The sequence below is a fragment of the Lonchura striata genome, chromosome 15, assembly GCF_050655825.1.
Source record: "Lonchura striata isolate lonStrDom1 chromosome 15, ASM5065582v1, whole genome shotgun sequence".
NCBI classification, from domain to species: Eukaryota; Metazoa; Chordata; class Aves; order Passeriformes; family Estrildidae; genus Lonchura; species Lonchura striata.
The window spans coordinates 12,232,271-12,246,188 of NC_140717.1; the positions used below are offsets into that span (position 1 = coordinate 12,232,271).

The 13,918-nt window shown below is 57.0% G+C and overlaps 1 protein-coding gene across 3 annotated transcripts in view; it reads right to left on the bottom strand.

Annotated features, from left to right (window-relative positions):
* MYO18B (myosin XVIIIB) overlaps nt 1-13,918 on the bottom strand; it is a 62,634-nt gene that overhangs the window by 32,257 nt on the left and 16,459 nt on the right. For all 3 annotated transcript variants that reach the window (XM_085593190.1, XM_021544591.4, XM_085593189.1), the window contains exons 15-29: nt 13,155-13,347; nt 12,479-12,559; nt 12,027-12,174; nt 11,741-11,900; nt 10,884-11,067; nt 9,679-9,859; nt 9,013-9,122; nt 7,336-7,401; nt 5,384-5,512; nt 5,006-5,149; nt 3,792-3,881; nt 2,484-2,603; nt 2,268-2,376; nt 1,647-1,771; nt 130-284 (exon numbers count right to left, since the gene is read on the bottom strand). In XM_085593190.1, the coding sequence (XP_085449316.1) occupies nt 130-284; nt 1,647-1,771; nt 2,268-2,376; nt 2,484-2,603; nt 3,792-3,881; nt 5,006-5,149; nt 5,384-5,512; nt 7,336-7,401; nt 9,013-9,122; nt 9,679-9,859; nt 10,884-11,067; nt 11,741-11,900; nt 12,027-12,174; nt 12,479-12,559; nt 13,155-13,347 (1,995 nt within the window). The remainder of the gene's footprint in view (nt 1-129; nt 285-1,646; nt 1,772-2,267; nt 2,377-2,483; nt 2,604-3,791; nt 3,882-5,005; nt 5,150-5,383; nt 5,513-7,335; nt 7,402-9,012; nt 9,123-9,678; nt 9,860-10,883; nt 11,068-11,740; nt 11,901-12,026; nt 12,175-12,478; nt 12,560-13,154; nt 13,348-13,918) is intronic.

Consider the following 13,918-nt stretch of genomic DNA (forward strand, 5'->3'; position numbering starts at 1 on the left):
CTCCCAGCAGCTAAAACTGATGGAAACAGCTCCACCCTTGCAGCAGCTCCTCACCCACCCCGACCCTCCCCATTCCCTGGCTCCTGCTCCAGCACCCCCAGCCCTCCCCATGCTCCACGCCAGCCTTACTTCTTCTGCCTCTTCTCCAGCTCGTGGCTGCGGCTCTGCTGGTTCTCAGCCAGCACCCGGGCGTCCTCCAGCTCGCAGGCCAGGCGCTGGCACCGCCGCCGCAGCCGCTGCGCCCCGTCCCGCGCCGCCCGGCACGCCGCCTGCGCCTCGCCCAGCTGCGGGGGCACGGGGCTGTGGCACCCAGGGGGGGACACACGGACACCACGGACCCCGCAGAGCATGGACACGGACCCCACGGACCCCGCAGAAGAGGACACGGACACCACGGACCCCGCAGAACATGGGCACAGACACTACAGACCCCACAGAACATGGACACAGACACCACAGACCCTGCAGAACATGGGCACGGACCTCACAAACCCTACAGAACATGGACACAGACCTCACGGACCCCACAGAAGAGGACACAGACCCCACAGACCCTGCAGAACATGGGCACGGACCTCACAGACCCCACAGAAGAGGACACAGACCCCACAGACCCCACAAAACATGGACACAGACCCCACTGTCAGAGAGACACATGGACCCCATGCAGGAGGAACCCCATAGACTCCATGGCACACTCAATTCACAGAGGAGGGACCCCAAAGCACACACACCCCATTCAGAGGAAGGAGCCTTGGACCCCACACACCCCACAGTGGAGGAACCCCACTGACCCCACAGCACGCACCCCCTGGATAAAATCCCCACCAGGACTCGGCCTCACTTCACTCCCCAGGTTCACCCAGAGGTTTTTCACTACACAGGACAGCCGGTGTCCCCTCCAGCTCCAGGCACCCTCCGAGTGCCTGCAGCATCCCAGCCCCTCCTGCTGAGTCAGCAGCGCTGCCCCGGGGCCGTGCCTGGTCCCATCTCTCTGCAAAAAGCAGCGTCAGGGCTGGAATCCCCAAGGACTCCCGTGGTGCTTGGGACAGACACGCAGAGCTCTCCCACGCCAGGGAATGAAGTCGTTAAGGAATGACTTTAAATAAGCAAAATCTTGCATTAATGAAGCCTGTAATTCCAAACTAACGGAGAGCAAATGGGCTGCTCCGCTTTACCCAAGCTCCTAAGACTCAGCTTCTTTCTTATTACTATTTAATGTACCATGAGAAATCTTCATTTCTTTGTTTTATCCTTATGGGAAGTGACCTGGCTCCCAGGCACTGCTCAGGGAAGCACGTTGGCTTTTTCCCTCCTCAGGGCAGAGCTCAGGAGCTGCCAGCTCTTTGTGTGACAGATGGGCACAGCCCTGTGCAGCTCCTAGAGCCAGAGCAGCACCTAGACCCACCACTGAAAACCCCCTGCCCACAGCTCCCCACCCTCTGCCCACGCTCACACTTGACCAAGGTGGAATTTTGCTATTTCTGAGGCTCAAACCAGTAGCAAATATCCAATTTTCCCTGGTCAGTGGGAGCAGCAACAAGAAGCAGATGCAATGCTGAGCCTCAGCCCTGCAAAGCTCCTGAGAGCAGGGAGAGGAACAGCCCTTGTGTGTCCCTGTCCCCTCCTGGGCTGGCAGCACTTGCCTTTTGCTCGAGCCCTGTCCTGGTGCCCAGCTCTGCCTCCAGCCGCTCCTCCAGCTGTGCCAGCCGCTTGCGCAGGAAAACGATCTCGGTCTGGGCACAGTCAAACCTCACCTGCCACTCGTCCTCTGCCAACGAGAGACACCCGGGGGTGCACGGTGGGTGCTGGGGCCTGACCAGCCCCTGTGGCCCTGCTGGGGGCAGGGGAGGGGATGCAGCACAGAGCTTACAGGGAACAGCTCTGCTCTGTGTGCCCAGGGCTGCCCCACTCTCATAGAACATGTGTCCTGCCTTGGGCACAGAATGTGTGCCCATCCCATCCCATCCCATCCCATCCCATCCCATCCCATCCCATCCCATCCCATCCCACCCCACCCCAGCAGTGCCAGCAGCACCCTGGGGCACAGCACCACCAGCCCCATGCCACAGCCAGAGCTGTGTCACCGAGCTGTCACTGCCAGCCCCCAGTGGATGGGCAATGCAGGGTGACAGAACGCTCTGGAGGATCCAGGGGCTGGAGAGTGCCACTGACTTGGGGGAACAAACCTCTGCCCTCTTCCCTGTGTCCCCACAGGTCAGGCTGGATGCCCAGAGCAGGCACTGCCTCTGGAGGGACATCCCTACCTCCTCCAGAGCCGCTGATCTTCATCTCACGCAGCTGCACCAGCTGCTGGGCCTCTTCCAGCTGCTTCTCCACCGACTCCAGCTTCTTCTGCACTTGGTCGTGTTTGCTCTGGGGAAGGGAGGAAGGGAGCAGCTCTACCCTGCTCTGGGGCACTCGGGAGGGCTGTGCCAGGGGGATGGCATGGCCACTGTCACAGAGGCTCAGGGCTCAGGTACCTGCAGCTCCTGCAGCTCGCGGGTGCCCCGCAGCCGCTCCGCCCGCTCCCCGTCCAGGGCCTGGCAGGTGACATCGCCCTTGTAGCGCTCATCCGACAGCTCCGTGGTCAGGTCGATGATCTGGGGGAGCAGAGGGTCAGTCTGGGCATGGCTGGGGGGGGTTCTGCCATGCCACAGCCTTGCAGAGTCCTGGCAGCTCTGCCTGGTCTCAGGAGTGCTGAGCAGCGCTGAGCAGTGTCACCAGTGGGAGCCCGGGCTCCTGCCTGGCAGCTGCCTGTGCCACGCTGCCTGCACTGCAGGGCTCCTCACAGCTCTCCATTGTCCTGCTTTGTTGCATTAAATTTCCTTTGAAACCAGGAGCAGAAGGGGAGAACTATTAATCCAGAAAATCAATTCCATTTTCTGCAGAGCAGACGGGCGCTTGGCCCTCCCTCCTCAGCCAGTCCAGCGAGGGGCTGCAGAGCCACAGCTGGAAAACCCAGCATTCCAACACTCCTCTCCTGACAGCATTTTAAGGCACCTCACATTGTGCAGGCACAAGCTCCTTAGGGAGTCCCACAAGCTTAACCCAGTAAGAAAATCCCACAGGATTTCTCTCCCTGGTGCTTTCCTAGGTCTGCCCTGAGGCAGTTTTCCTGTTCAGCATTCCCAAAGAGCTCAAACTAAACCATCTTAACCCCCTTTCCCAGTGATGAGGAGGGTCCTGGCCTTGGGGGCTGTTGGCTCCATTAGGCAGAGCTGCAGCCTAGACCCAGCTCAGCCCTCCTGCAACCAAAGGAGCTGGGAAAACCCAGGGTATTTATAGAAACCTTGGGAGATCCTTCTCCTCTTGATGCTTGGCAAAATCCCAGGCACAATCACAAGGAGCTGCGCATCCGAGAGCAGAATCCACAGAGGCCCAGCAGCCAGTGGAATCCCAGAATGGTTTGGGTTGGAAATGACCTTAAAGCTCATCCAGTTCCACCCCATAGGCAGGGACACCTTCCACTAGCCCAGGTTGCTCTCAGCCCCATCCAAGCTGGCCTTGGATACTTTCAAGGATGGGGCAACAACAGCTTCTCTGGGCAGCCTGGAGTGATGCCAGCCTGGAATTCTGCAGCTGGACACTGCAGCCTGTCCAGAATCCTGTCCAGAGCTCCATCCCTGGCAGCTGTCCCTGCCCATGGCTCCTCCTGCTCTGCTGGAACTGCTGCTCCTGTTCATCCCCATCAGCTCCTTTCCCAGCCTTGCCAGACAGGGCTGTGGCACAGGTTTTGGGGTCTGTATCCAATGTTTTGGGGTCTGTACCAGAGGTTCTTGGGGCTGTACCTTGCTCTCCAGACTCTCTGTAGTCTGTCTGAGCTCGCTGCATGCCTGCTCGGATTTTTCCAGCTTCTTTCTCAGCGCCGCCAGCTCCTCCTAGGGAAGATTGGAAAAAAACACACAGAGAGAGTTCCAGCATCCTCGGTTTATTTATGAAAACCTTGTTTTCTGTTCAAAATAAGTGGAAGAGACACAGCTGCCTTATTAATAAAATTTACCAGGCAACTTTGAAGGCTGCTCACTGCAAATTGCCGGGACTACAGCTCCTGACATGAATTCCATTGGAGGGAATGTCAGCTTTGGTGTGTGTGGAGCATGTTTTATGAGAGAGCAGCAAACCTCAAAAGCCTGGGATGAACAGCCAGGGGCCTGGATCATGCCCAGGGAGTGTCCCAAGGCCCTGGCAGGTATCAGAGCACGGTGCAAAGGCACGGTGTTGGCTGTGATTCCTTCCCAGGCAGCAGAAAAAGCTCCATGCAGCCTTGTCCTGCTTTGATGTCCAGCACTGAGCAGGAGCAGAACGTGCAGAGCCGTGATAAAAACAGAGGTTAACAGATGATGGGGTCTGATGGATCCCAGGTGGGTTTGGAGACAAAAACAGAGGCTTAGGCAGCTTTTATTTCATCTGAGCCAGCCTGAAAACACCTTGTTAAAAACCTCACTAAGGCAAGAGGAGGAGTGGGACTCCAGGGAAGACAGGAATTTAGCACAGGTCTCAGAGGCTGCAGAGGGTGAAAGGAGCCTTTCCTGGGACAAAAAATGTCCATCAGCATCTCCCATCACCCTGGGCAACACAGGTGGGTGCCAGCACAGCACTGGGGACAGTGCAGAGGGGAGTCTCCTCTGTCACAGGGGTGTTTGAATGCTCATCCTCCAGCACTCCACTGGCTGACCAGCCCATCCCCAGGGGTTTGGCTCAGGGGACACAGCCCCTGGAGCTTGCAGAGGGCACGAGGAGGGCAGTGGGGGAGCCCTGGGGTGGGGTTTGACTGCGGGGACACGGTGTGTTTGCTGCTGTCCCTCTAAGCAGGAGTCACTTCTCCCTCCACAGCTCTGCAGAACGTGTGGCACTGGGCTAAGAACAGATGGCAACTCCTAGATGGTAGGAAAAACATCTTTGCCTGGGCAGAAGTGACTTCCAACTTGACCGACCCACCAGGCAGAGCCCCTAAAGCAGCGTGTCCTGTCCCACCCATCCCACCCCAGCCCTTGGCACTCACTTCCTTAGCTCGGAGCTGCTCCTCGGCGAGGTTAACGCTGAGCAGGGGCCGCACGTGGCCCAGCAGCTGCCACCAGGGCCAGTGCCTGACTGCCTGGAACACCAGCAGGTTCTTCTGGATGCAGCGGATGGCCAGGCGCTGGATCTGTGGGGACACAGCAGCAGTGACCCTCACACCCAGCCAGGACTGCCAGGAAGGACCAGGCTGGGACACCAGGCTGGAGAGGGAAAGGTGGCAGAGGAGCTGAGGGATGGCAGCACAGCATCTCATGGCTGCAGGGAAAAGCTTCAAAGGAGCACAAAAGAGACGTTTGGGTGCTGTGGGCCAGCAGCAGTGACCTGGGTGGGCTCAGGTGTCCCCAGGCCACAGGATGGGTACCTTCAATCTCTTGAATTTCTGGCGGCTGAGGAAGCCCTTGCATGCAGCCTGGAGCAGAGTCATCTTCTGGGCTATCAGCTTGTCCCGCTGCTTCTCCAGCCTGGAGATGACCCCCGGCTTCAGGAACACCTGGCAGCAAGGAACAGGTTAATTACACACCCCAGGTCGGGGCTGAGAGCTCTCCCTCCTCCCTGACAGAGGCGAGGTGAAATTCCTCAGAACCTTTCCTGTGGGGTGCTGCCCATTCCCTTCTCTGTGGGGATGGGATGGGATGGGATGGGATGGGATGGGATGGGATGGGATGGGATGGGATGGGATGGGATGGGATGGGATGGGATGGGATGGGATGGGATGGGATGGATGGATGATGAATGGATGGATGGATGGATGGATGGTTTATGGATGGTTTATGGATGGATGGATGGATGGATGGATGGATGGATGGATGGATGATGGGTGGATGGATGATGGATGGATGGATGGATGGATGATGGGTGGATGGATGATGGATGGATGGATGGATGATGAATGGATGGATGGATGGATGGATGATGGGTGGATGGATGATGAATGGATGGATGGATGGATGGATGGATGGATGATGGGTGGATGGATGATGAATGGATGGATGGATGGATGGTTTATGGATGGATGGATGGATGATGAATGGATGGATGGATGATGGGTGGATGGATGATGGATGGATGGATGGATGGATGGATGGATGGATGGATGGATGATGGATGGATGGATGGATGGATGGATGGATGGATGATGGGTGGATGGATGATGAATGGATGGATGGATGGATGGATGGATGGATGGATGATGGATGGTTTATGGATGGATGGATGGATGGATGGATGGATGGATGGATGGATGGATACCTCCACTGGCAGTGGGTTCTGACCAGTGACACACAGATGCACACAGGGAACAGCAGTGATGTGTTACAATAGCAAAACCCAAAAAACCCAGATGGTTTTCTTTCTCTGAACTGGTCAGAACCGCCTCAGAAATTACTCAGATTTGCTGATGCCATCAGACCCAGGCCGGTATCGATCTCTGAGTGTCTCAGGTGTCTCTGGGTCATTACTGGGAGAAGCTCTTGGAGTCCAGGATCAGGAGCTCCCAGCCATTTGCATGGCCCAGCTTTAATAACCCCTGAGTGACACGGGCGAGGCCGGGGCTGTGCTGAGAGCGCTGCATTTTAGCCGTGCCAAATTGAATCAAAGCACAGTCCCGTGGAAAGTGGCTCTCCCGAGCTGATACCACGATTGCTCCACCACCCATTCGATTGCCTCATTAATGTCTGAATTAACTCCCCAGCCCTGAAAGCTTCACAGCTGGTACAAAATCAATGCTCAAAGCGACGGCAAAGCGAACTCGTCCCTAACAAAATGTGACCGGGGCTGCCACCGTGCTATTGATTAAGAGCGAGGGTTCCAGAGAGGAGATAATTACAAACTGCACAGTGCAGGATAAAAGAAAGTCATTTTCCTCCACAGAACCATTCCATGAATTCTTTCTTCACAAACTCCTGAGCTGAAGGCAAGCACGCACATGAAATTAATTTTTCTTTCAAACCTTCACATTGAAGTTCAAATGTGGTTGCTGTGACAGTTCCTGCTCTGCAGCAAACCCACGAGTTGCCCAAGTCCCCTTCACTCCCAGGAGACATCAGTGGTAATTAGGAACTTAAATACCACCAGGGGCTGGCTGGATTTTGGTAATTAGGTACAGGATTTACCATGGGTACTGCTTTCAGATGAGAATTAGGAGGCTTTTGGTCTGATATTTAGCGAGTCTCAGTTTCCCAGCCCACATGGTGCCACATGCAGCAGTGGAGGAGAGCTTTTGTCCCCAGTTTGGGGAACTTGGGGCTGCTGGGGAGCCTGGAATGGGGCTGTGCCCACACAGAGCAACAGGGAAGCAGGGCACAGTCATGGTACCTGGGTGCGTCCTATGGCAACACTCTTCTTCTCCAGATCCAGCGCCTGGAACAGCTCCTCGATAGCCTGCAGAGAAGGGGCACATCATGGCACTGCTCAGGAAACACCCACACCCTGCTGTGAGCTGCTGAGATGGGGTGCAGAGACCCCCAGTCCCCATGGGCACTCAGTGAGGTTCATCCAGCTCTGCCCTCCTCTCCTCCTCCCCTTGCCAAAGCCCCATCCCAAATCCCAGTGCAAGGACTTTCCTCCCTCGAGGTTTTCAGCAGGATGGGGAGTAGAGGTCTGCAGCTGCAGGCAGGATTTGTCCCCTTTTGCTGCCATCCCTGCTCTGGCAGAGCCTTGGTGCAGGGGCAGGAGGTGACACGGGGGACAGCGCCTGTCCCAACACCATCCAACAGCACTCAGTGCTCCCCTCCTGCCCACCTCTCCATCAGCTCATCCCATGGAGCCAAAAACAGGGGGAAGGGCTGAGCTGTCCCCTGAGCCCACAGCACAGCACAGGGCTCAGGGGAGAACTCCTGAAAGATTCCAGAGCTCCTGGAGGATTTGAGTGGGAGATTATCCCAAGGAGAAGCCTGAACTCAATTACTCCAAGCTTTGGACCAGAACATGAGCACAACAGCAGCATCACCACCCATCTCTCTGGATGGATGGGTGGTTTGAAAGCCCCAGGGCTACAGAAATTGTAACAAAAATCCTCTGCTAATACCTCACTCCACACAACACCATCTCATCTCCTCCCCAAAGGACAAACCCACAGGAGGAATATTCCACATTGGCCCCAGGAGCAGCAGGATTGCAGCCCTGGCCTCACCAGTAGCCGTGCAAGGAGGGGATGGAGCACAGCAGGGAATGAGGATATGGATCACAGAGCCTGAAACACCCTGCCAGGAAGCACCAGTGCTGTGCCTGTTCTGGTGGCACTGCTGGGACTGGCACTGGTGTAAGGCTGTGCAGGACAGTCCCATCCCATCCCAGCACAAGCACAGGGCCAGCTCTCGCTGCCCTGTCCCCTCACAGCTGACAAAGCTCTCTCCTGCTCCAGCAGCCAGGTTAATGCCACGTCCCAGGAAGCATTTCCCAGCTGACAGTGGCAGCAAGCTCTGGGGAGGATGGGATTTTCCAAATCCCCTGCTTACACGCTGCTGACAAGTCACCCTCTGCCTCTGACAGCATTTCATAGCAATATTGACCTTTCCCAATTGTCAGACTTGTCTTATTAAATCCCGAGGACTTAACTGCCTTTGCACATGCTGGCTGCAGTTTGCACAACACAGCATGTGCCCAGCTTTAATTCAGCTCCTCTCAGCTCTTTGGGGCTCATCCATAGCCTTATTCCAGGCATGGCTTTGCGCTGGTTTTGCTACAAATTTACTCGGAAACAAATAAAACTGGCAAACGTCCAGATTCCTTCCTGAGCTCTTTTGGCTTTCAGCATCACGGGGTGAGGTGAGGTTAGGTGAGGAGCCCAGAAGATTCCACAGTCCCTGCTCTCTTGGGTCCCTGGGAATGTTGCCTGGCTTTTCCTCAGTCCCAGGTTTTTTGGGGAGCCAGGGAGAGGGACTGGGACACAGCAGCGCCCACATCCTGCGCTCAGGTTGTGCCCTGTCCTGCTGGATCAGCTCTGGCATCATCCCAGCCCCACTGGGCTGTGCCCCCCAGCCCAGCACACACCTTGCTCTCATCTGGCACCTCGTAGGCAGAGCTGTGCTTCCTCATCACCTCCGGGGCCAGCACCTGGAAGCGCCTGCGGAACTGGGTGAGGGGCAGCCGATCCGAATACCCTGGGGGCACACAGGGCTGTTGGGGGCTGCACCAGGCTCAGGGCACCAACACTGGCACTGGCACGCTGGGGAGGGACCTGCTGGGACATCCTGTGCACAGCAAAGGGCATCGGGGGCGGAGGGGACATGGGGAGCTGCCATGAGAGAGAAACCCCTGCAGTGAGGGCAGGGAGAGGGCACCGAGATGAGGTTGAGGTGGCCAGATGCCACCTCAGCACCTCGTGTCACCCAGGACATGCCCCTGGACCTCCTCCTGCACAGCTCCCTCTCCCCAGGGCTGTGCTGGTGGTCAGTGCAGGTCAGCCTGATGCATGGATGTTCCAAGGGGAGCTCCACTGGAGCAGCAGCTGCAAAGCTGAGGCATGAGAGGGGCTCAGAACCCCTGCAAAGAGCAGGAATAAAAACGGAGGAGAATTTCCGAATGGGGAACTTCTGAAGGAAGGGAATTCCTTGCCTGCTGGTGAGAAGCAGGTGATGAGCAAAGGCTGGGAGGGCTGAGCCAGGGGCAGGGAGCAGCAGGTGGGATGGGCACGGGCCAGGCAAGGTCTGGACATACCCACACGGTGCAGGCGCAGGGCATCCAGGAGCTGGGTCCCCTCCAGCTGTGTCCTCAGGGCCACCACATCCAGCTCTGGAGGCACCGGGGGCCGAGGGACCGGCCCTTCCCCGCCTGTCCCTGCGAGGAGGCAGTGGACAAAGTGCAGCTGGCACCGTCGGAGAAGGTTGGTGAGGGCATCCTGGAGGGCAGCAGAGTCAGTGGGGATGGAGGGGACAAAGGGTTAGCACGGGCTGGCAGAGGGAAATGCTCCCCGTGCACCTGCAGGGTGTCTGGGCAGGTGGAGGTGGAGCTGCAGTGTCAGGCAGAGGGTGAACACGAGTGGTGAGCAGGACCCTTCCTCCCGACGCCCCACGTGCTCAGGAGATGGCCAGAAAATGTACCAGGATTTGTAGAATCATGGAATGGTTTGGATTGGAACATTAAAATCATCGTGGTGGAGGGATGCTGAGGAGGGGGTTGCCAGGGACAGGCAAGACCCCAAAATGGGCTGGTCAGGGAATCAGCAGAGCCTGAGCCTCATCTCCTGGGAGAGTTGGGACACTCAATCAGGTGTGAGAGCAGCGGGAGCCTGGCACATGCCCAGCGCCGAGGGTTGGTTGTTGTCTGAGCTCTTAAAAGGATTAAAGCAGCGAGGTGTAATCTGTGTGAGATCTGTGTGTAATCTGTGTGAGACCTGTGAGTAAACTGCATGTAATCTGTGTGAGATCTGTGTGTAATCTGTGTGAGACCTGTGAGTAAACTGCGTGTGATCTGTGTTTGATCTGTGTGAGATCTGTCTAAACTGTGTGTAATCTGTGTGAGATCTGTGTGTAATCTGTGTGAGATCTGTGAGTAAACTGTGTGAGATCTGTGTGAGATCTGTGTGTAAACTGTGTGAGATCTGAGTGTCAGCTGTGTGTGATCTGTGTGTAAACTGTGTGTGATCCCTGCAGATCTGTGTGTGATCAGTGCCTGATCCCTGCAGAGCTGTGCCTGTTCTCCCTGCCTGGGGGCTCTCCCTGCGTGCCAGCAGCGCCGCACGGGCCAGCGCAGCATCCCCGGTGACCGCAGCCACACCGGGGACGGGCAGCATCTCACTGCCGGCCCTGTGAGCTCCCCGATAATTTCAGAACCGTGTCCAAGGCAAGGTCCCCGCTGTGGATCACCATCCTCTGTGCCACAACCCCCCCCCCGACCCGCATCCTCAGCATCCCGGCACTCACCGCCTGCAGCTTGACCTGGGCGCACACAGACCTCTTCCTGACGGCGGCGAAGCTGCTGGCGAAGGTTTTCCTCAGGCAGGCGTTGCGGTGCAGGGCGGCCTGGGAGCGGCCCTCCAGCCCGGCCAGGGCTCGGCAGCACAGCGGAGCGCTCGCCCGCGGCCGCAGCAGCTCCCGGAGCGCGGCTCTGCCGGGACACGCACCGCCCGCTCGGCATCCTGCTCCTTCCTCAGGGATGCAGCACCCAGGGCCCCCAGACCCCGAACTGGTGATGCTCTGAGGGGTGGGCCAGGGTGCTGGGACATCCCCACCCGCTCCATCATCCCTGGTCTGAGCATGGAGCTGTTGGGTGCTGTTAAAGCTTCCCCGGGTTGGAGCCCAAGCCAACTGAGCCAGGAGTATGCAAGCAGAAGGTTAATATCCCCCTGTGTGCACAGACACCTGCAGCACTTCAGCTCCCTTTCGATTCCAATTTCGTTTGCAAGGCTGCTCAAAGCAGAGGGAAAACCTGGTGAAGCCTCACAGCTCTGACTTGTGATGGACCCCTGCAGGCAGGGACACCTTCCACTAGCCCAGGTTGCTCCAAGCCCTGTGCAACCTGGCTTTGGACACTTCCAGAGGTGGTTCACCCAAAGATTCTCTGTGCCACGGCTTTACCACCCTCACAGCCAGGAAATTCTCCCCAGCATCCCACCTAACAGTGCCCTCTGCAGTGGGAAACCATTCCCCCCTGCTCACACAAGGGATGACCCACACCTCTCTGTCTCCAGAGCTGGGGCAGGTTTGCAGCTCAGGGCAGGGGCATCCCCCACCCCCTCCCACGGGCACAGGGTTCCGCTGTGGCACCTCCTGGCACTTACACCGTGGAGTTCTGCAGCACCTGGATGGCATTCTGGGCCGAGAGGTTGAACTTGGCCTTGCTGACCCAGCCCGTGAGGTCGTAGCGCACGGGGGCCGTGCCCAGCTGGTGGCAGATCTCGAAGTGCAGCGTCTGCTCACACCTGCGCAGGTGCCCCTCACCTGTGGCAGCGACAGCACCCCAGAGGAAAGAAAACACAGCGAGGGGTTTAATGGCCCACATCTCTCAAAATCCCAAAGCCAAACGGTGATGCCAGAGGCTGGGCAGCCAAGCCCAGCCCAACTCACCATCTTGGTCGGGCGCCTTGGTGGCGAAGTAGGAGCAGAGGCGCTCGAAGGCAGAGCCATCCCCGGAGCCTGGGGTCAGCACCTCCTCGTCCAGGATCCACAGCAGCCCCCGGCGAGCGGCCCCGGGGCTGCCCGGCAGCACCTGCGCCTGCCAGGGGACACGAGGGCTCTGCTCTGCTCCCTCCTGCCTGCTCCCACTGCCCAGCTCTGGCCCCTAACCCAGAGCAGCCCCTCCCGACATTGCCCTCAGCACTGAGAGTGACCCCGAGCAGCCCAGGCTGGATGGGGGGATGGAGCGCAGAGCCTGGTCAGGGAGGGTGCTTGTATTTTAAAAAGCCAAAAATATCCTGCTGGACGCTGTGCCCCCTCTCCCTGCAACACCTCAGGGATCCCACTCTGCCTCTGGAGCCCTCACAGCTTGGAGCAGCCAGGATGCAGAGGGGACAGGGTACCTGGGGGCAGCTCAGGTCGACGATGGACAGCGTGGCCAGTGGAGAGCGCTCTGGAAGATCAAAAGACACCTCAACGTTTTCCTGGAAAACATCATTTAAAGGCTTGTTTCAGTCGTGGGATGGCATCTGGAAGGCTTCACCACAAGGGAAGGGCACATCTATCCTTACTCGATGATGTGTGTGTTAAACCATAGGAATTCAGCTATTTTCCCACAGCTAGAGGCATTATGGTAACTCCTTCAAGCCTATAATAAGTTCATCTCTGCCTGTAGGTTTCTCAGCAGCTTATTTCTGCAATAATTTATCATTTTCCTTTCTATTCTCTATTATTCATCATCTGAGGGAAAAAGTCAGCTGTGCCAAGAGAAGGCACAAAGTCTCCTGAGCTGGAGCAAGTATATAATAGAATTCCAAAATGGTTTGGGTTGGGGAAAATCATCTCATTCCAACCTCTCTTCCACAAAGATGCCACGAGAGCATCTCTGGCACTCCAGAAATAGCCAAGAGGATTCAGAACTGAGGCAGGGGTGGAGAGAGAGGCTTCTGCTCCATGCAGATCTCCCCCAGTTCTGCTGCAGCCCTCCCAGTAAAGCCCCTGAGTTATTCACTCACACCACAGCGGGACACGCTGGCCACAAAGGCAGCCCCACTCCAAGTTCTGGGAGCTGCTCCTCACCTCTCTGTACCTCTCCATCTCCCTCAGGAAGGTTTTCTCGTAGAAGAGCCCCTGCAGCCTCTCCTGGACGTAGTTGTGGCACAGCTCCTCGAAGGTGGCCACTCGCTCGCTCCGCCGCTGCCGCGGGCTCTGGAAGCCAGGGGTGTCCACCACGGAGATGGAGGCCATGGAGAGGTGCTGGGAGGAGAAGGACCTGGGGAGAGCCACACACACCACCAGTGTTGGAATCTGAGGTATTGATGATCCTGAGACTGTAGAAAGTCTCTGTCTTTCTGCCCCGCTGCCAAAGCAGAAGCCATCATTGGTCTGTGCTGGTTTCCAGGTTGTTTATTCTGTTTATCTCTCACATGTTCTGCTGCCCTGCCCAGCTCTGTCCTGCAGGGCAGCGTGTGGGGCTCTGCCCTCAGTGGGATGTGACAAACATTAAATACCAGAAACTCCCTGGGCTGCATTTACAATAACGTGCCAATATCTGTCACCTACGTTGGACAGTGTGTCCCCAGCCTGAACCAACAGAAAAATGCCAACACCACAGTGAAACATGGAGGGCATGAAGAAGGAGAAAAAGGACAAGGCACACCCAATTTCCTCCATCTTGTCCCCTTTGGACCCCTCATCTAGAATCCTAAAATTTTATTTTTGCACCCGTGCCACACTTAATTATTACTTTTATCAAACACTCAGAGCTGGCAATTCATCCTGTAAGATTGAAAACTCTTTTCCATGGCCAGAGATCACAGCCAGTGTCTCTGGGGGCTCTGTCC